This window comes from Acinonyx jubatus, chromosome D1 (assembly GCF_027475565.1).
Source record: "Acinonyx jubatus isolate Ajub_Pintada_27869175 chromosome D1, VMU_Ajub_asm_v1.0, whole genome shotgun sequence".
In the NCBI taxonomy this organism is placed as follows: domain Eukaryota; kingdom Metazoa; phylum Chordata; class Mammalia; order Carnivora; family Felidae; genus Acinonyx; species Acinonyx jubatus.
In genome coordinates, this window is record NC_069390.1 from 100195332 (window position 1) to 100222243 (window position 26912).

The following is a 26912-nucleotide window of genomic DNA, read 5'->3' on the forward strand; positions in this document are numbered from 1 at the left end:
TGAAACCTCCATCGCCTCCCATCTCCTCGTTTTCTGTTTCTGTAGTAATGTCAGTTGAAGCTGACATTCACTCTAAGTCCATATCTGATGTGTTCCAACTGATATCCTCACTCGCTTGTCCTGTCGGCTCTAAGCTTTAAATTTGGAAGATTTTCAATGGCTCTTGTTGGCAGGGAAAACGAACCAGGAGATGTAGAGAGAGGCTTGCTGTTGCAGCCAAATTTCAGTCACGTAGCTTGTCAATGCTAATGAACACCCTCGAAGCAGATACTGTAAATGCTTGAAGGTGCAGTTGAGCCGTCTTTGAATTCGGACCCGTTGGCAGAACAGGCATCTTTCCGCTAAATACCGAAGGGCCAGTGTTTAGGCTGTGGGTATAGAGCACGTAGAGCTCATCTTATGAGTGTTGCGATATTAGAACGCACTGATTGCTGCTAAGCTTCCCTTATGTGCTTAGAGTATTACTTTAGTTTTATTCCTAAATCACAGAAATGAGATACAGTAGATTCTTCCAGTAGTTCCCCTCTGTTCTTTTGGCATCATAAAGCCTCATTAATATCGTGTAATTGTTAATAGCACCAGATCTAGAGTTAAATAGGCACGGGTTCGGATATCGGTTCCAACCACTCAATTAACCTCCCGAAATCTGTTTCTTCGTCTGTATAATGGGGAGGATGCTAAAATAAAATGAACCCCATATCGATTATTGCGAGGGATAAATGAGAAAATGTAAAGAAGCATAGCGCCTGGCACATAGAAAACATTTAAAAAATATATTAGGTATTGTTACCAGGCCGATGATTAAAATAATACCCCCTCAGGAAATAGTGGGAGCTTTCAGGATATTAAAAATTTTTTTAAATAATAATGAACACTGTGGAAAAGAAATAATTTGTTTCTCTTGCCTCTAGACTTAGAGGAAAGCAGTCACTTCCCTCTTCTTCCCTGTGTATAATAATTATTGTTACATGTTATAGCCTTGTGATTTTAAATATCTTATTGTTAGTCTTCTGACGTCCTGGAGGCAAATGTGAAGAAAAAAAGAAGAATCCGCTTTTAGTGAGTCCAAGCAAAAAATGACCCAAGTTTAATCATGGTACCTCTTATCAAAGGGAAAATGATATTAAATTAGGTGCTTAAAATCAGAGCATAAAAAATAAGCGAAGTACGTGGGCCCTCTTCATTGAGACTTGAGGTTGGAGTCCTAAGGAAATTCAATTTGAAGTATTTTACAGAGGAGCAGTTAGTAACCGCAACTGTCACAGACAGGCTGCATCTCTAATCAGCTTGTGACTTAGGGGCATTGACAAATATCACTTCCGTAAAAGTAACCACAGTAGAGTAGGCCATCCACATAGCCTTGAAATCCTAGATTTTTCGTTTGGTTAGAAAAAGAGGCAACATCGTATTTCCTTGCAGGGTGAGATCTCACTGGAGGCCGTTGCAGTGTATGTTACAAATGGTTGGGCTGTTAATAGGTCTTCTGGGGTAAGAGAGAAGTCCAAGTTGCCTTGAGTCTTTTTAGGAATAATATAACCTAATGTTTACATCTTCTTTTGTGGGTTTCCAAAAATTTCAGTATGTATTTTGAGTTTTAATCATGTAAATCTTCACCTTTAGTTATGAGTAGCATGTGGTTTGGGAAAAGTAGATAGCTCTGTATGTGAATTAAGATTGTCGATTCCCGTCATCCCAGGCCTGAGCTGGTGTGGACCCAAGACCACCCTGTTAGAGGCTGTGAGAGCCTGCGTTTTGTCAGCTACCAGCTTCTGTCTCCAGGATCCCTCCCTGGTGGAATATGATTTTCTTCCCCAATAGCCCATGCGCACAGACAGCAGAATTTCGCACGCCCAGCTCTCCCTCTACGAAGTCGTCATTTGATCTATCCCAGGGAATAGAATATCGTATTATCAGTTCATTAGCGGAGCAGTTGAGGCACAAGATCAACAGTTAGCCTTCACATTTTGTCTAACAGAAATAATCTGTTTTGAAATGCTGGAACACCACCCAGCTTTGAATTGCTATGGAGCAGCTCAGTCTAAAAACTGTTCATTTTTTTTCTTCTTTTGCCATAAACGAGCATCACAGAATCAAATCCATTGAGAAGAAACTACTTGCTTTGCCAACACAATTAGTTTTGTAAGAAGCCTCTGTCTTCAGATCGTTCTCCTCCAAAGTCCAAGTTGGATGGCGGTCGTTATTTTTTAATGAACGTTTTTAAGAGCCCCCTTTCTCCCAAGAGCCTCTAAGCAGATTTAGCAGGCTTAGAAGGCCTCTTCCCACAGGGTGACTTCATTGCCGTCCTAACCAGCAAATAAAAGTGACTTTTTGACGTCAAGGGTTCCTTGTTTAATTCTCGTAAAACCTGTCCGCCGGCGGGGGGGGGGGGGGGGGAGTTTTTCTTCAGGGTTGGGCTCTCCTCCCTTCAAAAACAGATGCCATCTTTTTCATCAGCCAAAAGCCACAAAACCTGCCCGGCTATGAAAAGGAAGTCGTGGCAAAAACAAGTCTAGGATTTTCACCTTTCAGTGTTAAGAGCCAAACAATTCAGTGATCATTACTCTTTTTTTATAGCTTATTTGTACGTTCATTTCTTTGATTGCCCTTCGTTTCCTTGATAAGCGAAATTTAGTGGAAAAGCTGGTTCTAGTCCTTAGTGGATGGCCAGGACTGCCGATAAACATCATCATAGAGGGGATTGCACCTCTCCATTTTATGGGATACGGCAGCTTAGACCTTAAGAGTCATAATTGCTTGGCCCCTTTAGTGCTGGGGGCTCTGATTAAAAAGTCCTATTGAGCTCAGAGTCTTTTAACAGGAAGGCAGCTAATGTGATGGTTACAATTGAAATAGCACAGGCACAGACACTATAAGTACTTTCTTTTGTCCCTGTCTTCCTTGGAAAGAGTTTTCACACCTCTAATCAATGTTTCCTTTCACACAAGAGATTCTCCTCCTATATGTAAATACCAGTTGGACTGTGCTTGACCTCAGCTCTTCAGCCCTAATGTTGAAAACCAATAGACACAAAGGTAAAAACAGCTTGATTTAAAGTTAAGACTCTGGGCGCCTTTGGTTCCGCATGGATCGTGGATCGCTCTCTTGGAAGCAAAGAGCAGAAACAGCAATTCTTGCAAATGAGGTAGTACAAGATTAAAGGATTTCATGGGGACAGGGGGAACTTAACGTAATTCTTTAAAATAACGTTTTGTCCTCTTTTAAAACCCGATGGCTCCGGTTTCTAAGTTGATGGCGGAATTATCCAAAATCTTTTTACCAGGTAAATTTTGTCGGCCTTGGATACATCAAAAATTAGCCTTGGGAACCGTGGAGGTAAAATCTGGCTGTGCTGTTTCATAGCTACCCCTTCCAAAAGCAGCTTCAAAATACAAGGGATTTGCAAGGCCTGAGATTTGCAGAACTGGACCTTTGTATAACTCGGTGTGGTTGATGTTTAGTTAGACCCTGAGCTGAACGCGTTGTGGCCAGCCATGGCCACCAGCATCAATATTCTTGGCTGATCTCCCATTATGTGCATTTTGGAGTTAAAGGTGAAATTCCATCTTTAACCCCCTTGTGGTTTTCTGAACAGTGATTGATGAACCAGATGTGATTCCCTGCAGACCTTTCAAAGGGTGGATGAAGGATGGAATTTCAGCCTTTTTTTTTAAACCAGGCCTTTTGCTTAATACAGCTTTTTAAATTAATGTCCTTTTTTGAATGCCAAGAAAACAAAGGGAATTTCTCAGAGTGCATGCAGCCTGACACAATAGGCCTTAATTGGTGTCAAGGAGATGTTACGATGAATGGGGAAATGCCCATTTAGCTGATAAGACTGAAAAGTGGAGCCTTGTTACGAGCTGTCATCTCAACGTGTATTTAAACTATAGCAAAAGTGAAACATATTTGCCATATAGATCATAATGACTCCAAAGGAGCCATTATACTCTATTATGTAATTACATAATCAAAGCATGCATAGTAATCAGCTTTTGGAATTCAATGCTAATCAAACATACCTATAGTATGTGTTTAAGCTAAAATAGAGAGCGTTAATTTGCCATTAGTCAACTAAACAAGAATGTGTATACAGAATATTCATGAATAGCTTAATGTGGTGTCAGATGATATTTTTTTGTTTTGTATTCAGGGGAAATCAACAATTTTAATTGAAGAAAAAACCAGCACTGAGGAAGATTACTCTTTAGCTTGCCGTTCAAAAATTTGCCTCACCTTTTTTTAACTGATTATAAAAGGAGATTAGATTAAATTCGGTGTATTTTTCCTTCCAGAAGCTCAAGTGACACTACACTAATTCTATTGTAGGAGATTCTTAATGAGGTCCTGACCATCTCCATACCGTAGGATATATAGCGTTCTAGACGCTACCTGTAAAACAAAGCTTAAAAAAACAAAACAAACAAACAAACAAAAAAACCTTGAGCACCTATCACTTCTGTAATTAGAAACAAATCCATACATGTTATTCAGAAATAGCCAAGAACAGAAATACCTTGGTGACCCGTTAGGAGATGTGGCCTCTGCTTTTGGCCGGGCCTCAGTATCTTCATCCATGAAATGAGAGCGTCGATCCCCCTGTTCCTTTCAGTTCTGTTGACCTTTGATTTCATAAGCGTTCTGTGAAGAAGAAGGGGACACAAATGAAATGTTTTGGTCGATGTTGCAGTTATTTGTGGACTCGGTTTATTCGAACTCCAGGCTTATGAGCCGTGCAGTTCGCATTCGTAATTACTTTGACCAGGAGTAGCAGTCCTTGGAACAGACAATCGACATATTTCAACTTCACTGTTTGGGATAGCAGAACATGGACGGGGATCAAAAAGGTTAAGAGAAGCTTTGTAAACAGCAGACGGATTGAATGCTTTTGATTTTAAATAAATATTCAAGTATCCACAAAGGTTGAAGTGTCACCTCTCTCTGAAATAAAGAATTATATTTATGTTGAAGTGGGCTTGCCCTTAACCTTGGTGCATGCTGATGGACTCCTCCTTTTGGACACTGGTTCTCACTGTCTCTCGTCTACACTTTGGATGACTGAAAACGTTCCTGTAATGTTTAAATGGGACTAAACTCTTTCATCAAGAGCCTTCGTGGCTTGAACTTCAAATAATTTATTTTCAAATTACTTTTACTGTAATTCTTATTAATTCAAATAGGTTTCTGATTTGATATAAAACGCTGTAAATGCAAGGAACAGTTTAATGAATTGAAAGATAGGATTGAGCCTTTTAAAGGAAATGTACAAAATATGCTGACAATAATTGCTTAGATAGAAATCAAATCTTAATGGCTTTGTTAATGATTTGTCGTGAACACTGTGTTTACGTTGACTTGGGGGAACATACGCATTTAGAAAGATTTTTTTTTCCCTCTGGATTTCAACAGAATCTTAATTTTCTTTTCCTGAAATGTACTCATTTCTAGTGCTAGCTCTCAGAAGCGTCCCAGGAATCACCAGGCCTCTGTTGGTGATGGTTTTGTTTGGGTAGAGGTAAGGGTTGGGCACATACTTTAACATGGTTATAAAAATGGGGATCTCATAGAAAGGAGAATGGAGGAAAGCCATTTGAAACTTTAAGACACAGAGGGCTCCAGATGCCTGGGTGGCTCAGTCAGTTGAGCGTCCAACTTCGGCTCAGGTCATGATCTCGTGGTTCGTGAGTTCAAGCCCCGCGTTGGACTCTGTGCTGACAGCTCAGAGCCTAGAGCCTGTTTCAGATTCTGTGTCTCTCTCTGCCCCTCCCCTGCTCACGCTGTGTGTGTGTGTGTGTGTCTCTCTCTCTCTCTCAAAAATAAAATAAACATTGGAAAAAAATTTTTTTAAAGACACAGAGGGCTCACAGACTAATAAAATATAAAGTTCTCATAAACAAGTTTTTTGACTCTTTGGAAAGTCTAAACTTAGATACCTCTTAGAGGAGAAGAATTCATAGTCCTGAGCCTTTAATTAGTGCAAAATTTCCAGAACTGTGGTGGCTCCTTGAAGTTAACGGCTACGTTGATCATTGGCAGGATTTTTTTTTTAAACAATCTGTATTTTTGGTTTGACTTTTGCCTATTTTGATAGACAACCTGACTGTGCTGATTTAATGTGAGGTTCAGTCTAACATATAGCAGAGTTGGGGGGATTAAAAAGGTTTCCCTGATACGATTTTGCTACTGAAGGAGTAGGTCAGGGGACTCTATTTGCTCTTTCTCTGGGCAAACTATCTTCCCACTTAAGAGTGCTCGGCGTTCCTCAGTGTCAGTAAGAGTTTACATAGTTGCCATAGTATAAACCAAATTCTGTTCTGACTATGACTTGCCCTTTTATTATAGACTTGACTGGAGAGACTCCCCCGGTGTAAATGAAGTGCTTTCTTGATCAACAGCCAGGCCGCGGGGGCGAGCTCTCGGTGCTGGCCAATGCCCGCCATGCACCGGTAATAAAGGCATTCTCCAGGGGCAAAGTGTGCTGAGTGCTGAAGGAGAGAAGCGGTAGTAAACAAGGTGTTTTACATTCAGGACAGTTTCTCTCTCATCTTGAAGTGTGTAATTGTGTTCTGGGTAAATTATGGAAATAAAAAAAAAATATCAGAAGTTGCTCGTAGGGAAATAACCCTCTTTAAAAACAAGTAAATTTTCCAAGGCTGAGCCAGTAGAACCTTGGCAGCCGATCCCGATGTTGGCTGGCTAAAAACTACAAACCGTTTGGGGCCAGAGAAGCTGACGGAACTGGGTTCAAACACCAGCTCCGACACTTAGCTGAGTTATGCTAGGAGACTTGTTTGAATGTTTCTGGGTCTCAGGTTCTTAGTCTCTGACGTGGGGGTATTGAGAACTCCAGGAGTTTGAGAGGGAAACGTGTGCAGAGCGACCAGCACAGTGCCTAGCACTGTATAGACGCGTGCTCCCTTCCCCGTTTCTCATCTGGGCTTCTGGCTTTGAGATTTGCCCTGTCACCCCCTTCAGGTGGCCATATTGTGGATGGAGTAGAATCCAGACAGTGCTAGTGTGTGGTGTAAAGCCATTTAAATAGAGCTTCTAGCAAAATGAGGTTTCAGGAAAGAATCCATGAGTTAAGCCACTTGAATAAGGGATTTATAAGCCAATGGCACCCCCACCCTCCCTCCAGCCCTAACCAACCCCGCTGAAATGGTCTTTACTAATAAAAATTTTTTTTTTCTTTTCTTAGACAATGTGCTTTGTCTGTCTTGTAAATAAATGTCCTAGCAACTTCTAGTTTACTACGGGAAACTTGCTCGTGAGTGAACAGGCTTCTCCAGTGCCAGTGTTGTGTTTTTAGAAATTGGGGGGGGCGGGGGGTAGCAAATAGAGAAGTTATAGGGAATACTATTATTGGTATAAATTAAAATCCACTTTGATTCTGTCTCCTAAACCTCACCCGTGTACACGAATTAGCAGTCAAAAATGTCTATACATGTCAGACATTGTTCCGCCCTTAAAATAAATTACCTTGCTGTTAACACCCTTATTTAATGGCGACAGTATTTTGTACTTACTTGATTTCTTTTGCCCAGAACATGTGCTGTTTCTGCCTTGACAGTACATCTGCTAATTGAGTTTTAGAAAATCAGCAAGGTTTTTTTTTTTTTAAGTGGATTATTTTAAGAAAGGCACCTATGTTGCCTGCGTGTACCCTTCTACTCCAGATCAAGTTGTGTTTTGCAACAACCTAATTGTCATGATATCTGTTTCAAGGGGAAATTTATCAAGTCACAGTGCACCCTTCTGTTTGGAAGAAATATCTGAGGCTGTGAGCAGAAATTATTTTTACATAAAGGCTTCAGGCAGTTAAGAGTACTGACATAGATATATTCTCATCACTGCCATTCACTTTCTTTGCCTCAAATAAATAGGTCATTATTACCCCGTTGCGGCCATCTTACGGCACCTCAAAGTATGGAGTTCTATTTAATATAACTGCTGTCCAGCTGATCCGTATAATTTATTGGTGATTTTTGCAGTGACGTTCTTGGGCCACTGTCAGCCAAGGCGCTTTGATCTCTTTGAGCAACATATTTCACTATCGCTTGTAATTTTTTAACATTAGTGTTATGACCATGTTAACATAGCTAGGAACCGTCATTTTCGGAGACATTGGATTTTAGGTTGGCTTTAGCAGTTACAAAAAATAACACAGTAATGATGATGGTACCACCGTGGATTTGCAGAGCACATTCTCTGCCCGCACACACAAGGGCAAAAACTCTACCTGAATGATTTACTCAGTGACAACACAGTAAAGGGATCTGGTCTTACGTTACTTTGAGTAATAATTAAGAATGTTCACGCTTTTTGGGGAGCCTGGGTGGCTCAGTCGGTTAAGCGACTGACTCTTGATTTCGGCTCAGGTCACTGTCTCATGGTTTGTGAGTTGGAGCCCCACGCCCCTTGCAGAGCCTGCTTGGGATTCTCTCTCTGCCTCTCTGCCCCTCCCTCCCCTTTCTCAAATAAATAGATAAATAAAAGTTAAAAAAAAAAAAAAAAAGAACGTTCAGACTTTTTAACAGACAAAACTCCTCTGATTCCGTTTTATGACCTTAATTGCTTAACACACAACATCATGGTCAACTTCTCTTTGTCCCCGTCTCCTGTGCAAATGGTTGAGAGCCTTAACGTGGATGTAGACGCTCTTCAGAAAGCATATACTAGCATGCCGAGGAAAGACTGTAATTAAATGGTATAGTTAGTTCCACAGAAACTGTTTTATCAGGGTCCAGTGGAACTACCACTGACTTTAATAAGTTCCAGTACCTACAAGGTAGTGGTGAGGAAGTGGAAGGCCTTGATTTATGTTGAGGGGATTAAGGCCTATCACCAGCTAGCCTTTCTTTAGGTTCCTCCTATAAAGTGAAGATTCTTATTTATGTTGGCAATAGATTTCTTTAGGTAGAGGAAATCTCTGCCCATGGCCCAGTAGACCCCAGTGGACCCCATTTGGTATTCTAATCTCCTCAAGGCAACTCCCATGACTTAAGACCAACACAGCTTTGGAATTGTGCGGTTTCACGTCTCCTTAATTTTCTTACTGGATTGGGTTACCCCGAGGAAATTAGCGTGTTGTCCTTTCTGTACATACTCTTTCCAGGGCCAGTAAAGCCACCTTGAAAAGCTTGCTTGATTGGCAGGAATTCCCTTTTCCTTGTTCTTTTCTCAAATCTGGGACTACACCGCTCCCTCCAGCTGGCTTCTGAATTCCGTGTCTGTCCCAGTAATCCACAGAGGAAAAAATAAGCGTTCCTTTGTGGTTTTGGTTTTGCTTTTTTTTTGATCACGTCTTCTTTTTGTTGTTACTCTGTAACATTGTTCAGCCCACTAAGCTTTCAGTGCTGGATCAAGCTAGGGAATATTTACCCTCTCCGCTCACCGCCAGCCCTGGGGGCCTGCGTTCGCACACCTAGGTTAATTCGGTTTACTCCTCGAGCACCAAGAATTTTTGTTTTATCTGCGGCTCTAATAATTTTGTCCTTAACCCCTAGTCCTCTCCTTTCTAATCCTCTGTCAGAGGCTGGTCTGCTTCTAGGTGGATTTGGCTTAATGCCATCTCACACCCTTCTCACACTTCCTCGCTGTGTCCTGGCAAACAAGGATCCTTCAGCAGAAATACGATAGCAGGTGGATATCCTCCATTTACAACGATTGCATCTCTACTTATGCGCGCTCTCACGCCCTCTCTCTCTCTCTCTCTCTTTTGCAATAGGATTTATTTTGACCTTTGTCTCTAAATGTGACACAGTTGTTTTGGGGTTGTTGTTTTGTTTTGTATTTTGGCGGGAGGAGTGAATAAACCACCCTGATCTGTAATTACCTAGAGAGCTTGAGAGGAGGGAGTGTGAGCCTTCGTTCTTGCATGCACACTACCCCCCAGCATGTGGAATTGCCTAATAAATGTTTGGATTTGACAACTACAGAAATGATGGTGATGAGGAGGGCAGCTCTCATTTATTCAGCTTTATAAGAAGCTAGACACAGTGCTAAGCGCTTTATATTTATTACCTTTCTCAATCCTTCCAACGGCTCTGGGAGAGGACTTTGAATTACTGTCCCCATTTTGCAGATGAGACACTGGCTCGGGGACTTGAAATAATTTACTTGAGATCATCCAGCCAAAAAGCAATCTTCCCGACCGACCTTTGTACATACCCATTGCCCATTCTGCATGTTTTGTTCCGTAAGTGAAGATTAGGTATCCATCCCCCGCCCCCGCCGACATTGCAGCCTCTGAAAGGCTGGGACAGGGTCCTGTATTTCTATATCCTCTGCTATTCCAGGTGCAGAATTGGACATTCAACAGTTGCTTCATCTTTTGCTATTGAATTGAATTCTGCTCTCCTCCTACCCGTGCTGTGGATCCTATGGGACATTCATGAGGCACGCTGGCCACGGTCACTAATCTTAGAAGCAACAAACTAGAGCAGATCTGGAGAGAAGCCCATGTCAGTGGATCTGTAACCCTTAACTTTTTGATGTGTTCTGAAAGAGATGTTCTGAGTGGCTAGATGGGCAAGCTGCAGAAGGGGCATGGTTTGGGACTGCCTGGGGCTTTCAGTGAGTCTGCAAGGTGTTAGTTTCCGAGAGCAGAGTAACAGACTGAACTCTAAGCTCTCCCAGGATTTGATGGAGATTCCAGAGAGTCCTAGCTGGGTAGGTCCTCACTCCCACTCAGTAAACAACTGACCTGCCTACACCTTGGGAATGTCGACAGCCACTAACGAGAGAAAGTTATTTACTGAGCCCTCCTCCCCTACTTCTATTAAGTGGTCCCTTGAGTTTTCTGTGAGGCGACCAAAGAGCTTAGCTCAAGGGCGTGTGAGCTGAGGTTGAGTATATGTTTCTCCCCCACTCCATTTGTGACAGCTGCAGCTTCTTAGAGAAGTGAATTCTCTGACTTTTCCGTACCTCTCCAACACACTCCTTAACTGGTATAACATAGCGGAAGCTGGAACGTTGGCATCCCCACTTTTGAGAGCGCGTTGACTCCAGGCTTAGTTGCATTTGGCCCCTGGATCTCTCTGGGATGAGTGAGGGAGCCACACCAATGTTGCTTCTGGAGTCCATTTTCTAACACACTTCTTGCTTCTCGTTTTAACTGAGCCATGAGCCAAATTTTAATCGATGGAAATTCTTTTCTCCTTTTTTTTTTTTTTTTAAAGGTGATGGACAGAATTTGTTTACGAAAGACGTGACAGTGATCGAGGGAGAAGTTGCGACCATCAGCTGCCAAGTCAATAAGAGTGACGACTCTGTGATCCAGCTGCTGAATCCCAACAGGCAGACCATTTATTTCAGGGACTTCAGGCGTAAGTTTCCATCTCAATAGTATTAGATGGCAACTTTTTTTTTCCTACATGTTGTCTTGATAAAGAGATTGCCAAGGCCTCCTTTTCTAAATTTAATGTTAGATGCTTAAAGTTTAGTCAATTCTTCAGAGGGAAGAAGAGACATGCAATCATAATCTTTCTACCTAATAGAAACCTTGAATGGTCCCTTTTAAAAGTAAAGCGGTCTTACTTTGCAATAGGAATTGATTGTAGTAATTCAAGGTGAATTGCAATTGAGTCCCGGACACAACAACTCAAATAGGGTAAGGCAAAGAAAATATAGCATTCTGAAGGGTAATCTGTTTGGTTTGAAGATTGAAGTTTCCAAGGCAATCTGTGCCTATGGAGACAAAACCAAACTCTCCTATCACCATAGCCTCTGGTAGATGGAGGTTACCATGTGCTGGAACCTTACCGAATATGATATCACAGAAGCTAATCATTGAAACTCAATTGTATATCCTAGAAATGGTTCAGATGGATGTCTGAGCTTAGCAAGACCAAGAGTCAGGTCTTTCAAAAAACTGCTCTTTGAGAACATCGGTACCTCATCAAAGCACGTGTAGAGGAACATCCCTTCCCATCTACTTGTCCCCCTCCTCCCCAACGCCCCAGAACATTCAGGAAGTGTGGAAAGAGTTGATAAACCCAAGGAGCATCTAAGAGGGTGAAGGAAGGTCAAAGGAGAGGAGCCAGTCATTCTTAAAGTGAATTTTGGTCATTATAAATGAATCTAGCCTTTGCCAAAATTAGTAGAAGGACTTTAAAGGTGAATGTTTGAAATGAATGAAAAGCCCACAAACGTTACTTTTGTGGTGACTCTGATTTCCTACTTTATCCTCCTCTGTTTTGCTGTTGTGAAGCTGAAGCTGAAGCTGGAAAACTGTAGGCGGGGCCTGAGGCTTTGGGAGGCCCTGGGTCGTGGGCTTCGGGAAGCTTCACCTCCAACCATACCAGATACAAAGATGCATCCAAGTTGAATGCAAATGGGATTGTTTTGTTGTAAAATGTTTTTAAATTGCTTCCATGTTGTTTTTCAAATTACTAATAATGATTTTTGGGGGGTTTCATAATTTGGAAGCACTCTTTTTCAAGGGGAGTACATCCTAGTCCCTGGGCGTCCAGAGGATCCTCACAGCCTGCCCTTCCTTCTGTTTTCATTTTGCCGAACTCCAATGGAAAATCTGATACGATTTATGAGCACGTGCTGAAACTGACAGCAGGGAGCACATGTGCGTGTGCGTGGGTGTGGGCGCGTGCCTGCACGTCCGTGTGTTTGCGTGTGCTCTTACACCCACAGGCCCCATGTGTGTCACTTTCCTTTCAGGCAAGGTTATTTGTCTACGTGCAGTTATCGTTGAAGCGCAAAACAGTAATTCAGGAAGTATGAAGAAGTACCCAACAGGTGCACAAAGACTGACTCGATTTTTCTACTCTGTAGCGGCCTTTCCAGTCACCTGACTTCCTCCTCCCCGAGGTAAGGAAAATGGATGGTCCGTCCGCTTCCTCCTAATCACTGCCTCTGTGTTTTGTCTCGCAGCTCTGAAGGACAGCAGGTTTCAGTTGCTGAATTTTTCTAGCAGTGAACTCAAAGTGTCGCTGACAAATGTCTCGATTTCGGATGAAGGAAGATACTTTTGCCAGCTCTACACTGACCCTCCCCAGGAAAGTTACACCACAATCACAGTGCTGGGTAAGAGACGCGTGGGGCGCGTCCCGGGAAACGGAGTGGGGTGGCCCTTACTACCGGTGGCTTCCAGCAACAAGGAAAAGGTTAATGGTTAATGGTGTTGCTGTTCAAGCCTGTTTTAGGAAGAATCACCACCCATCTTGCTGACTTTAAAAAATAGCCTCTTTTACCAAACACTCTAAGGAATGGCAATCAGCGGTCTTTATAGATTCCATGTGTTCTTGGGCTTGAACCCTCAAGCTTCAGAAGCAAAGATCAAGAGAATTTAGAGCCCTCCGATGAGTCACTCGCCACATGAAATGTCATTGCTTCTAACTACCGGGATTTTTTTTTTCTTCTGTTCAGGGAAGGAGGAGATGGGCTGCCACATCTCTACCCTGTGGCAGAGCGCGGTTCTAAAACCCGCTTAATGATTCTTTCTTCTGACTTACATCTCATTTAGTATTGTTGATCTCCTTATCTTTGGCTTTCCTCACTGCCTTGTGTATTGCTTATGCTCTAGATTATGCTGTAAAAATCATACCCCATGAACACACACTTTGCCACAAATTGCAACCGTTGGACATAAAAGAATTAAGAGTTTCTAGGGAGAGAAGGCTGATAATAAGCAAGGACTGTTGACAGGCTGCTAAGAACACCTCTAGTGAGTTGAATGTCTTCAGTTATGATCACCAGATTGTGACTTTCTGGAAATTCCCAGTAGCTACGTTTCCCTATTTATATTTTGATACAGTCAGCAGATATCCCTGTGTTGAAGATGGCCTGAGTTAGTCACCTTTTTTAGACAAAGCTGTATACCAGGGCATAATACCAGCTGATGTGGGTTTTTGAAACTGAGTTATCAAGGACGTTCGCTCTAACATGAGGCAAGATCTCTGATTTACACCTTCAGAAAGATCATGAATCAAAGTCTATTTGAGGTGGCAGAGTACAGGTTTTCGGTGTAATGATATGAAGATTAGAAGGAAAGATAAACATGAAGGACGTTTTTGCTTGGTGTGTGTGAACATATATGTATTTAATGGATTTACGCGTGGAGCTGCTGCCCCGTTACTTTGTTTAAACACAGCTGTAGAAGGGAAAATACATTTTTTTTTTTATCCATTAAACTAAAACATGTTCCTAGCACTTACATACATGTTCTCGGTAAGAGGAACACTGATTTCAGGAAGTCACGTTTCATGTCAGGTCATGCAGTTTCTAACGTGGTCTGTGTTTAACGGTAGATGGCTTTAACGGCTTTCAGAGGTACATGTCTGTCTTTAATTCTAGCCTTAACCCGTATGAGACCTGTAGAAATAAGCATGGAAGGATGACTGTTTTGGTATCGTGCAAAATCACATACATGCACTTGAAGTTTTCTGTCCACCTCATTGTTCAGAAGTATTTGAAAACACTGTTGGCTTTTTGGAGTAAGTCATTGGCTGCACAGACTCCAAACTGACCATCTGCCCATCGACCCGTCATCGTTTCTGGCCTTTCCACAAGAGTAACAGCAACAGAAGGAAATGAACTTGCAGCATTTTGAGTTTTCAGGATATTTTTCTACGTATACCTTTAAACACGACTATCTCACAGAGAGAAATGATAATAACAGAGACTAGCCATCTTGCCCCCCTCACAAAGCACACGGGTAAGAATCTAGAATCACAGACCTTGAAACAGACCCCACTGTTCTGGCTCACATCCTTTGTGCCTTCTGGCCTAGGTTGTTCTTAATAAAATCCCAAATGCTGCCGTTTCAAGATTTTTCCCCAAAGGTGCACATCTTTTGTTTTCAGGAGCATAGCTGGCCACAGGCAAGCAGTGACTGCCTGTCAGTTTCCAGTATCTGGTACATTTGTTCTCAGACCCACTAGATCGGCCCCGTTTGACTGAATATGCCCAGTGGTTGGGAGTCAGCACAACGGCACTAGACTTTTGAGAGGCATTTATGCCTATAATCCTTCTGGAGGTCTGATTATTCTAGAGGTAATAGGTTCCTGCTTATATTGTGTGGAAGCATTAACTTAAACATACTTGAAAGTAACACTAGTTGATGCTCTCGCTGCAGATATTATGTGTTCATTTAATATTCTTACCATTGAATTGACTGTAGGATTCTTTGACGGAGTGAAATTGTTGTCATCAGTGTTTGAGTCTTTCATATTCCAAAATCTGACAATTTTCACTGGTACTCATCTATTCAAACCTTTTTTCTAAGGTTTAGAATTTTCAGATATTCGAGTGAATGAAGAGTGACCTGTTAGCGTCTTTGTTTCTATCCATGCTCCTCTGAAAAGGACTCCATATAGGTACTCACACGGCTGTCTACCTTCTCGTTGAGTGGAAGACACTGCTTTTAGTGCATGTGCCTATTAGTTGTTGGAAGCATTCAGGAAAACCTTCAGCATAATTCTAAGAGTTCAGAGGTGGTTATTTGTTGGGTACTATGATGCGTATTTATGTTATCCGTGTAAAAACTGAAAACCCTCCAATGATACTCTGCGTGCATTTGGGTGCCTTGTAGGATATCCACTCACTTCTTACACTTGTGTCAGTTGGTTCCTTTCATGGTGCAGGACTCTCTTTATACCAGTATTCAGGGAAACAGTGGCCCGAGAAATAGAATACGCCGCTTTAAGATAACTATAGTTACTGATAATAGTAGCTAATATTATTACAGTCCTGTCCTTTTAAAATTAGTGTTCACTCTTAAGATTCCAGGAACAGAAGAACCTAATTATTTAAAAGGGTTTGGGAGTGAGATTTCACATACTGATCAGCTTTAAGACTCCTCTTTTGTTGTAATTAACGTGTGACTCATCTTGATATTGCGGATTTTTTTTTTAATGTTGTGGGCGTTGATGTTTATAATGAGCACTCTTATAGATTTGAGGTTAGCTAAGAAGAACCTTGACATTTCTTTGCTATTTTCTAGTATTTCCCTTCTGTGATTTTCATTCAGGTTTTCATCTGTATGCACCTCCTTACATACATCTTTGGTTATTTTCATTAATGGCTGCAGGCAGTTTTTACTAAATGTGTCTGTTTAGCAGAGCATGTATAAGTGTATTCTCTGGTTAGTAGCAGTTTTAATTCATTTTTCGTATAAATGGATTTTTATACTTTACTAACCACTTTTGTATTAGAGTAGATGTTATGGAGTTAAAGGGAGAACGGGGGACAATTAACAGACCAAAATAAACTTTAAGTTTTTCTTGCCCTGCACCATTTTTTCAGAAACCCTTAAATTGCCTCATTTATATTTTCCAAAGCTTTCTTGCTTTTGAAAAAAAAAAAATCAGAGAGATGTCACCTCTATTACTGATATCAATAAACCATTAGGACTCACATGATCATATTTGATTTTATGTTTGTAAACCACACGACTCCCACTGTACTTGACTGTTTTCTTCTTCTCATATTTGTAAAGTCAGAAATCCTGGCCACAATCTTAAGAACATTGTGGACTTGGAAAAAAAAATCACTCCACTCTCTCAGGATGCTCTTCTCCACACTAAACGAGTCCTTTATTCTTCTGCACTGGTCCTGTTTTCCCAGACTTGGGAAATTTTCCATATGTGTACCTTAGCCACAAAGTTAGGTGACGTTAGCTCTTCAGGAAGATAACCCTAGGAGACAGCGCTGCATCACCCTGAAGGGTTAGGGAACTTCACGGTATATCTGCTGCGGAAGAGGAAGAGTTAGCAGGGACCATGTCAAACACTAGTAATCCAGATGAGGGTCTCTTTGCTGCCGGTCAGACTCTCAGCCTCCAAAGAAAATCTAAGAGGCATTGGTAAGTATTCCTCTGGCCTCATTTATACCTGACCTTTTCCAGCTCCTTCTTTTGAACCAGCAGACATTACTGGTAATGTGGAAAGAGCATGCCATCGTCTCCATGACCGTCTCCATCTTGCAGAGAGAATACCTCTGAAGAACACCTAGTGATGGTTAGGAGAAGCCTGTGATGAGGGGAGCTAAAGCCGTCTTCAGGCTCAGCATGAACAAGGAGAGTGTGGAGGAAAGATACTCAGGAACACACAGAAAGCAAATACCCGACAAAGCCTGTGTTGGAGGCTGGGTGTCATTGAGACTTGACAGCAGTACGTGCCGCAGCCTTTTTAACTACTCCTGGGTCTCTTCCCATCAAGATCCCCAGGTTACCACAGAGCGAGCCTTAAGGGTTTCCTCCACAAAGTTGTGCACACAAGCTGGAATGCAGCTGACTCCGTTCTGTAGTAACTTCTAGGAAAGAGAACGCTATCTATCTGCCCTCTTTGTCATGGCCAAAGAGAACCGCTTTCCTTGAGTCTCCGCTACTCAGTTTGAATTTCCTTAAACTGAGGAATATCTCTTCAGTTACGTTTCTCATTGGGAATCATCGCGTATGGCAACATCAGAAATCACTTTTAGTTTTGTCTGAACCTTGACAAGAATTCTCATTCGACTTTGATTCCTCCATCTGTAGGGGGACATTCCCGCGTCTTTTACTCTTTGGCGTTTTATCTTAGCGCCTCTTACTTTTGTTCCTCCTAGCTCACCGAGATCTTATTTTCTCTAGGCTTGGGCAGCCTTCTCCTCTGACATTTGCTCTAACAATAGCATTTTGTTTCAATATCCCTATGATACTGCACTTAGAATTGGATAGTATTTGTTGGTCCTAAACATCCAGTCTCTCTGTGTATTCTCTATCAACCATCTAGGTGCGTGATGAAAATCCATAACTGTCCTGATTGTCATCTGGCAAGAATATCTCTGTTAAGGAAATAGCTAGCTGAAGTCATCCCATTTACTTTTGTAACTGGTTTTCTGTGTCTCTTAAAATGCTGGCAGATGTGCAATTCCACATTGGATGTTAGACTCTCTTTCTGCTTATTATTTATTTATTTATGTATTTATGTATTTATTTATTTATTAACGTAAGCAAGGGTAGTTTTTGGCCACGTTTAACTACCCACTTGGGCCATATCACTTGGGCAACACATCCAGTTGAGCAAATGTGTTCTTTTCCTTTTACACGGGGAACAAAGAAGAGGCCTGGTTTTGCTCTAATAGTTACCCCTCCACACACACCCCCTACACACTGTCTTGCTGAGAAACATACGCAACATGTCTGTTCCCTTTTCTGTCGTTCTCGGTAGGAATTTTAAGGGCTTCAGTTCAGTGTAAAAGTCTTCCCGTACACAGAATTTTACATTGGGCTGGAACAGTTGGAAATCCCAAATACGTGGTTTAATCCCATAATTTATTGAAGCGGTATCAGAGATGTATTATTCAACTTGATCATCGGGATGGCATGTTTATGCATATTTAATTTCTTGTTTCTCTTCTGAGTTGAGAAACTTATTAATCATAAGTCTCAGAACTGTCTTTGCTTATTCATGGTGGTCAGGGCACATAGTCTTAGATTCACCCTCCTGAATTCAGTATTCTTACTGATTTTTATTTCAAGAAGCTCAGTCTTGAGGTAAGGTTGCACCTTATGCAAAGTTTCACTGCCAACTCAGCTCCATACAAGATAACGTACTTTCTTCACCATCCCCATCATCTTACATACTCTGGATTTGATATTCAGCATTGTAGCCCTAAAATATTTTATCCTGACCATCTTATTCCATATGCTCTAGTTTGTTTTAAAAAGAGTGGCTTTAATTCTGATGTATAAAGTTGACTTGTAAGCACTTAATAGTCTTGTTCACCTCTGCTGTCTAAAATCTGGAGCATGAGATTTCAGAATGTGGGAAAATGACGTGGGAAAATGCAAATTAACTGGCATTTCCTATATTACTGCATCTTCATAGCCAGTGGTTTTTTACCATGCCATCCATTGGAGGTCATGATTGCATTCTGGTGCTCTATGAATATTTTTAACTGAATGCAACTGGTTCCGAGGCACAACTTTTCTACGTATATTTATGGTGGTGATTGTTTTAAGGGACTCCAGGTCTTTGATTCCAAAGCTGGTTGTCTTTGGAATCTTTTATATGAAGATTGAAATCCAAGGATTGAGTTCAAGGAGAAGCAGTCCTTTCACATCCTTCCAGATAAGGATGATAATTTCGATAGAGTTTACTCATCTTACGTTTGTATCTACTTCCTGTTCAATTTTCTAATAACCGACTGACAGCTCATCTGATACCTACATTGTTACAGCTTGGTCATTGAAAAGTTAGGGGAATGGGAGAATGGGCATTTTTTATAAGGTGACTTTAGGAGAGAGATTCTAAACTCACAACTCGTGCATGATATGATTCACCTTGTTTGATAATGGCTTTGTACTTCTTTTTTCCCCTCTGGTAGTGGTTTGTTTTAAATTCCCATCAGGAACGTCCGTTATTTGTCTCCTCTTTTTGATAGCAGTGGTGCTAGTTTCTAATGAAAAGAAGGCCATGTGCAGAAATGGATTCTGTGTTTAAAAAGCGCACATGTTTAATTTGTAGTCCCACCACGCAATCTGATGATCGATATCCAGAAAGACACCGCGGTGGAAGGCGAGGAGATCGAAGTCAACTGCACCGCCATGGCCAGCAAACCAGCCACGACTATCAGGTGGTTCAAAGGGAACAAGGAGCTAAAAGGTGAGGCGCGGGCTGCCCCTGTTAGTGGGCACCTGATTCCTGCAAGGGCATCTACCTTTGTGGAAATGCAAGATAAATGCAAGACATGCCCCTAAAACAAAAATATCCATATAAGTGTGGTTTATAATCAATTGCTAAATGCATCTGAAGCCAAAGCCTAAGGGCACTTTATTGAATCTAATGCATATCCTCCTTATGTGGTTTGAGGGTTTGTGGTGATACGTGTTCCTGGATATTTACTCCAATGCCCAGACAGAACTAGACTTATACACCAGAACTCTTTAGACCGGGAAGAGGTGTTAGAGGGGTCACTGAACTCAGGTTCTCATTTACCCTGTGACCCAGGGTGGGTCAGAACCCCAATTTCTCATGTTACACATTAAAAAAAAAAACCAGTCTAACAGCCTCCATGCTGAACTCCAGGTCATTCTAGCATGCCTTACCGCACTGTCCGCTCACGGACCATGTGCTTTCCTGCAGGGACGGCTCTGCCAAGTGGACTAAGAATTTTATCTTCACTGTGAATCTGCAGGCCCCCCTTCTCTCATGGCACCTGTGCTTCAGTTGCCCGTTTCACCAGCCCGTTCTTTTGCCAAGTTCCCAGTTTGTGACAGCAGCACAGGCAGATCCTGCAAACGTCTGCCACCTTCGTCATCGCCGTGGCCACAGCCCGTCCCCTATTTGACCCTTAAGTGTCAGTCATCCTGAGTTGTAGGTACATGTCGGCATTCTTATCCCTTTCCAAGTAGTCCCCGGGGGCTAACCTCCTCTGGTCATGGGACAGAAATGCTGGCTGTGTGCCGCAGTCTCTGCTAACATGGGGGTATTACTATTACAGATTTTATGGGATTCTTAGGAAGATGAAATGAGTGAATGTTTGTAAAGCTTGTAGCTGGTATCTGGGGCAAGGTGAGTGCTCTGTGTGTGCTTGTTAAATAAATCAGGAGTGCCAGGAAGAAAAGAATAAGCCCTTTTAGAAAGGGGATATAAAAATCTATATCTAGGAAGAGATAAATCTATATATAACGGCCTAAGTTTCAAAAAGCTTGCTCTGTTTTAATCTCCTATTTCCTAGGTATGGCTTTGGAAGGAAGGAGTTTCCCATTTCCCCTCTGCTTTTCTAAGTGAATTGAGCCATTAAATGTGTACCAATAAATACAAAACATTAAAAGAAAGTTAATGGTGCGCTGTGTCCCGGGGAGTGCTGAGTTCAGGAAAGGGGCCACGTTGGCCTATTCATCCCATCCGGAAGCCTCCTCCCTCCTTTTCTGGGTGTTCTTGGACATGTCTCCCATCTGGCCCGAAGCCTGTATCTGACTTTGCTCTACATTTTCCGTGGTCTTCCAAAAGTCTCAGAGTTGAAACATTTCAATTACAATTTCAATTATGTAAATCCATTTAGTCACTTTCCCTCCTAATTGTTGCTGATGGGGTGGGCAGAGGGGCTTGTTTATATCTCTATTCCTGATTGAATTACTTAGGAGATTTGGATGATGTCCTGGAATTTTTAAACCGCACGACAGCCTACTAGACGTTTCAAGTTCAGATGGTTGTAGGGGTGAAAAGCGCTTCTCTTCCTCCTCCAAAACGCCGTCAGCAGTCAGATGGCACGGTGGTTCAACTTTCAGCTGCCTTTTGGTGGGAGGTTTTAAGCTAGAAGACGCATATGTAATACAGTTAAATTAAAATAGTATATATTATGTGGGGTTGCAATACATCTTACCTACTATCCTGCAAGGTTGAAAAGTAGGAAGTTACCATTTTATCCGTGATCTGCCCACAGCTTACCCTGCCCCAGGTGACTTCCATCACCTTTGTTAAAGTGGCGATGGTGGGGCAGGCGAGCAGTGGGGAATATATAAAATCAGGGTGATAGAAATTCACTCGACTGAGGTCTCGGTGTATCCTGTGTCCCCCAGGCAAATCGGAGGTGGAGGAGTGGTCAGACATGTACACTGTGACGAGCCAGCTGATGCTAAAGGTTCACAAGGAGGATGATGGGGTCCCAGTGATCTGCCAGGTAGAGCACCCTGCCGTGACCGGAAACTTGCAGACGCAGCGGTACCTGGAAGTACAGTGTGAGTACCTGCCAGTGCGCTCGGGGCTGCCTTAACCAGGTACCAGAGACGGCGTGCCTTATAAGCAGCGGTGATTTCTCTCTCACAGCCCTGGAGGCCGGAAAGTCCAAGATGAAGGCCAACCAGCATGGTTCTGTTCAGGAGAAAGCCCTTTTCCTGGCTCTCAGCCACCGCCTTCTCGCTGCGTCCTCGTGGGGCGGAAGCGGCTAGCGCCCTCTCTGGGGGCTGCTTTCCAAGGTCCGAGGGCACTGATCCCGTGCGTGAGGCTCCACCCTCAGGACCTGAGCCCGCACGCGCCTCCCAAAGGCCCCGCCTCCTCAGAGCCTCAACAGCGGGCGTTGCGACTTCGACAGACGGATTTGGGGAGGGCGGGACACACAGGTTCAAACCGCAGCGGTAACCGAGTATTTTATACCGAGAACGCAGAGGAGCAGTTGCCTAGAAACATTGCAGAAGCCATTTATTGAATACATATGTTTTATATAGTATAGAGTTTATATCTTGTTGTCTTAGTAGTAAAATAATCAAAGGATTATTTTCCTGAAACGCTGCCATGTTATCGACTGCCAGTGAGGATTTTCAAAATACTGCGTTTAACCCAAATGCAAAACTTTAAGATGATCCCAATCTGTTCTACCACATGACTTAATTAATTGCCTTTTGTGAATATTGACTGTAATCATTCCTTTGTGAACTTTACAACCTAAGGTGATCCCTCCCACTTTCTTGGCCCCATCAGAAGTACTGAATTTTCTTTCTTTTTTTTTTTTTTATAGAGGGGCTTTTATTCCCATTCTGCATCAGCATGTCGTTTTCCATTGCACATCCTCTTCCTTTTTCAGCTTAAAGTGTAGCAATGAGTTTAAAAGTGGAACTCTTTGAGATCAGTGCCACCATCTCAGTAGCTTCATCAGTAGCAGCTAGATCGTGGTGAGTGGGGTTGTCTCCTCACTGTGCCGGATGAACTAAGGATGCTCCCCTTGTTTTCTCTCTGGACTCTTCCGCTCGCCAAAATGTTTTCTGCACAAAACCATCCTTGCAGCAAAGTTGCAACCAAGTAGCCAACTTCTCACTTTTTTTTTTTTTTTTTAATCAGGGAGCTTCTATAACTGAGAGGCCTGTGAAAAACTTGCAGTTTGATATGTGAATGTACATCGTGGAAATGCTGTAAGAGTTTGGTTGGAAACGGAGTGACTGGGGGGGAGGTCTGATAGACGCAAAGCATTACCACCAGTGAATCCGTCCGTTCATTTGCTAGAGCCACTCTAATAAATTACCACAAACTTGGTGGCTTAGAACAACAAATTTATTTTCTCATGGTTCTAGAGGGCAGGTGTCTAAAATCGAACGGTTGACAGGGCCACACTCCCTCAAAAGGCTCCAGGAGAAAAGGCTTCCTTGTCTTTTCTGGTTTCTGGGGGCCCCAGTATTCCCTGATCTGTGGCTGCCTCTTTCCAGTCTCTTGCATTGCCTCGACACAGCCTTCTCTTCTCTGCATGTCTCTTGTAAGGACACTTGCTGTGGGAGTTAGTGCCCACCCTGCTAATCCAGAATGGTCCCATCTCACGATCCTGAACTTGATTACATCCGCAAAGACCTCTTTTTCCAAGTCAGGTCGCATTTGCAGGCTCCGGGGTTAGGACCTGGGCCTATCTTTTGGGGGCCACCGTTCAGCCCACTGTGGTCTCCATCACACGTTTGAATTGCCCGAGCCAAACAGGGGCCAGGAAAAGGTATAAAAAGTTGCTCCTAAGACACCGATCTCGTTCTCAACCTTTTCCTGCTCTGTGAGTTGGGCTCAATTTAACATTACATAATGCAGGTTTTTCTTGTTAATTCATCTCATCTCCTTCATTATGTAGCTTCATTATGGGCATCATGCTTATAATTTTCATATCACTAAAACTATTGTGGTGTAATGTCCCTATAATGGGAAAACAGAAATGATCAGATATTATCTAAATTGGCAGATAGTAGATTTCTTGTGACTTTGTTAATATGTAATTCATTTAAGCAAACTTAATATCCATTAACTTTCCTTGTAGGGGCCCATTAGCTTTAATAATACATTAACTCCTTTGTGAAACCTGACTAGAAGTTCACCCAGTCCCCACCCCTAAACTCTTTTCGGGTCCCCAGAGTGTCTTTGTCTTCCGTGTCCTGTAGATTCAAGAGAGGTTTGTCCTTCTAGGAAAAGGAATAGAGCTTCCTCTCTGAATCCATTTGACTGACTTAAGTCTTACAGAGTACCGCGGGCCCTCCACCAGAGGGAAGTGACCAGTGCCTTCCAAAAACGAAGACACACCTGTCTGTCACTTGTGAATTCTAACATGGCACCCTCGTATAGGAGGCTGGGTTTATTATTATTATTATTATTGTTGTTGTTGTTGTTGTTATCCAAAGTGAACCACACAGGCATTTTACTGTTGATACTTCCCTATACAGAATGTATATAAAGAGAAAGGCTTTTTGCATAAAAGAAGGTTAAGAGTTATCAACCATTATATTAATCTGAATGGGAATTTAGAGTCTGGTTTGGCATCTTAAATAAGACTCTGTGCTCAAGAAAGTCACCTGACAGTTCACTACCCTCCATTCCTGGAGCATTACTGACTACTTGGCAGAGTCAGCTAGGAATTCCTTAAGTAGCTCCTTCAAACACGACTGGAATTCTCTACCTCATTTCCTACCAGCTTTCCTCTCCTGAACACCAGCAGCTGTACGATAACGCAAAAGCCTCCTGCCTCAAATGCCGAAGGCACTCAGTCATTGGGCGCTAAAGCTCTGTCAGTCATTGGCCAACACTTGGTGGTTTAACCCCATCTCTCTCTGCAGACAGGCAGCCCCGTGTCTTGATGGCAGTGAGAAAAGAAGAGATACTTAAGTACATGAGATTCAGCAGCCAGTGTGCATGCATGTGGAATTATTTGAGATCTTCTATGAGGAGTTACATTAGACCCTCACTTTTCAGTCGGCCCAAACCCTTAAAGTCAGCAGCTCTTAACCTTCTTAAAAGCCCTTTAAAGGTCCCATAAACCTTGGGGCGTCTGGGAAGCCCAGTAGGTTAAGTGACCAACTTCAGCTCAGGTCATGATCTCATGGTCCGTGAGCTTGAGCCCCGCGTCGGGCTCTGTGCTGACAGCTCACAGCCTGGAGCCTGCTTCGGATTCTCTGTCTCCCTCTCTCTCTGCCCCTCCCCCCTCTCAAAAATAAATGAACATTAAAATAATAAATAAATAAATAAACAGATACAAATAAAAATCCCGTAGACCTGGAAAAGAGGAACAAAATTACATATTCACCAAATTTGCTTACAATTTAAGGAGTCCATTTATCCTAAAGACTTATCCTAACTTCATTGATTCGAGGACCAGTTTTCTTCCCATATCCACAGGTCGTCTGTGCCTTTACCTCATTTAGAATTTGTCTTCAAGGGGCAACTGCGTGGCTTAGTTGGTTAAGCGTCTGACTTTGGCTCGGATCATGATCTCACTGTTTGTGAATGGCAGCCCTGCGTCAGGCTGTGCGCTGACTGCTCAGAGCCTGCTTCAGGTACTCTGTCCCTCTCGCTCTTTGCCCCTCCCATGCACTCGCTCGCTCTCTCTCTAAAAAATAAATAAGCATTTAAAAATTAATAAAAAAATGGGACGCCTGGGTGGCTCAGTCGGTTGAGCATCCGACTTTGGCTCAGGTCATGATCTCCCAGTTCGTGGGTTCAAGTCCTGCATCAGGCTCTGTGCTGACAGCTCAGAGCCTGGAGGCTGCTTTGGATTCTGTGTCTCCCTCTCTCTCTGCCCCTCCCTTGCTCATGCTCTTTCTCTCTCTGTCTCTCAAAAATAAATAAATGTTAAATTTAAAAAAAGAAAAAATAAAAAAATAAATAATAAAAATAATAATAATAATAATAATAATAATAATAAAGAATTTGCCTTTAAGTCACTCTATCACTTTTCCCTAACAAAGACCTGTGTAAAAATATCTATCAAGTTAGGATTTTTATTTGCTATATGTATTTTGTTTAATAAACATCACAGCAAATATATAGCTATTATTTTTTAATGTCCTTTTCTTTGCTACCTAAAACAATTCCTGATGATAACAGTTATAAGCATTAGGTTATTACCATTAAATACTGAGCTTGTCCGTGAACCTCAGATTAAGCATTGCTGTTTTCTGGGTAAATAGGACTACCTTGCTGGGGAAATGTGACCTAATGGAGTTGGTATTAAATATACCCACTTGGTTCAGTCCTGACCCATTTTGTTACATGAAGCCTTATGGAAACCTTTTCTACCTCATCAAAGACAAATGGGTATTAGTCAGGATATGAACAGGGTTAAATGGCAGACAATGGATTTGAATTCTGTATAAATTATGTTCTTTTAAGAAATTACTCTTAGGGGCGCCTGGGTGGCTCAGTCGGTGGAGCGTCCGACTTCGGCTCAGGTCACGATCTCGCGGTCCGTGGGTTCGAGCCCCGCGTCGGGCTCTGGGCTGATGGCTCAGAGCCTGGAGCATGCTTCCGATTCTGTGTCTCCCTCTCTCTCTGCCCCTCCCCCGTCCATGCTCTGTCTCCATCTCAAAAATAAATAAACGTTAAAAAAAAAAACAAAGAAATTACTTTTAAAAAAGGAAATAATGAACACCCACACTGTATGTCACTAGATAGCTTACCCTAAATATGGCGGGAACAGGAGGAGGGGCGAGATAGAGTGCTACCATATTGTACAGAAGACCAGGCTCCAGCGGCAACTTGGAATCGCTTTCGTCTTGTGGATTTAAGTCCTAATTGATTGAACACAGAGTCTTGCAGTGTTTGTTTGTTAGGACCCTTATTTGTGGTACCAGGAGAAATTGGTGTGCCCAATTATGTGAAAAATCAGCCAGATGTGTATGCTGTCATACTTTTAATAATCTTTAAGTTTGTGGTGAGCACAGATATTAATTGTGTGGTATGCATTGAAGTGATTAACATCAATGTAATTGATCATCTGGAGATTTCTGAACATAAATAAATGAGTTGTTTTGTTCAGCAAGGTGTTGACCCCTTCAGAATTAGTGAATTAAAGCCCCCCCCCCTTTTTTTATTATAAATATGAAAGGCACCACAATCAGCCAAGTGTTCAGTTATTTGATTTTCTGGGGCATTAGCCACTCTTGTTTGTGACATTTCCCTGTTGGGTGCTCGTTTGCAAGCTCATTAATAAGGTTTTCTCATAGGAACGTTGCCGGGAAT

The 26912-nt window shown here is 42.3% G+C and overlaps 1 protein-coding gene across 13 annotated transcripts in view; it reads left to right on the plus strand.

Annotated features, from left to right (window-relative positions):
• CADM1 (cell adhesion molecule 1) overlaps positions 1 to 26912 on the plus strand; it is a 424919-nt gene that overhangs the window by 346476 nt on the left and 51531 nt on the right. For all 13 annotated transcript variants that reach the window (XM_053204083.1, XM_053204084.1, XM_053204086.1 and 10 more), the window contains 4 exons: positions 11178 to 11324; positions 12886 to 13038; positions 19461 to 19598; positions 21518 to 21676. In XM_053204083.1, coding sequence (XP_053060058.1) covers positions 11178 to 11324; positions 12886 to 13038; positions 19461 to 19598; positions 21518 to 21676 — 597 coding nt within the window. The remainder of the gene's footprint in view (positions 1 to 11177; positions 11325 to 12885; positions 13039 to 19460; positions 19599 to 21517; positions 21677 to 26912) is intronic.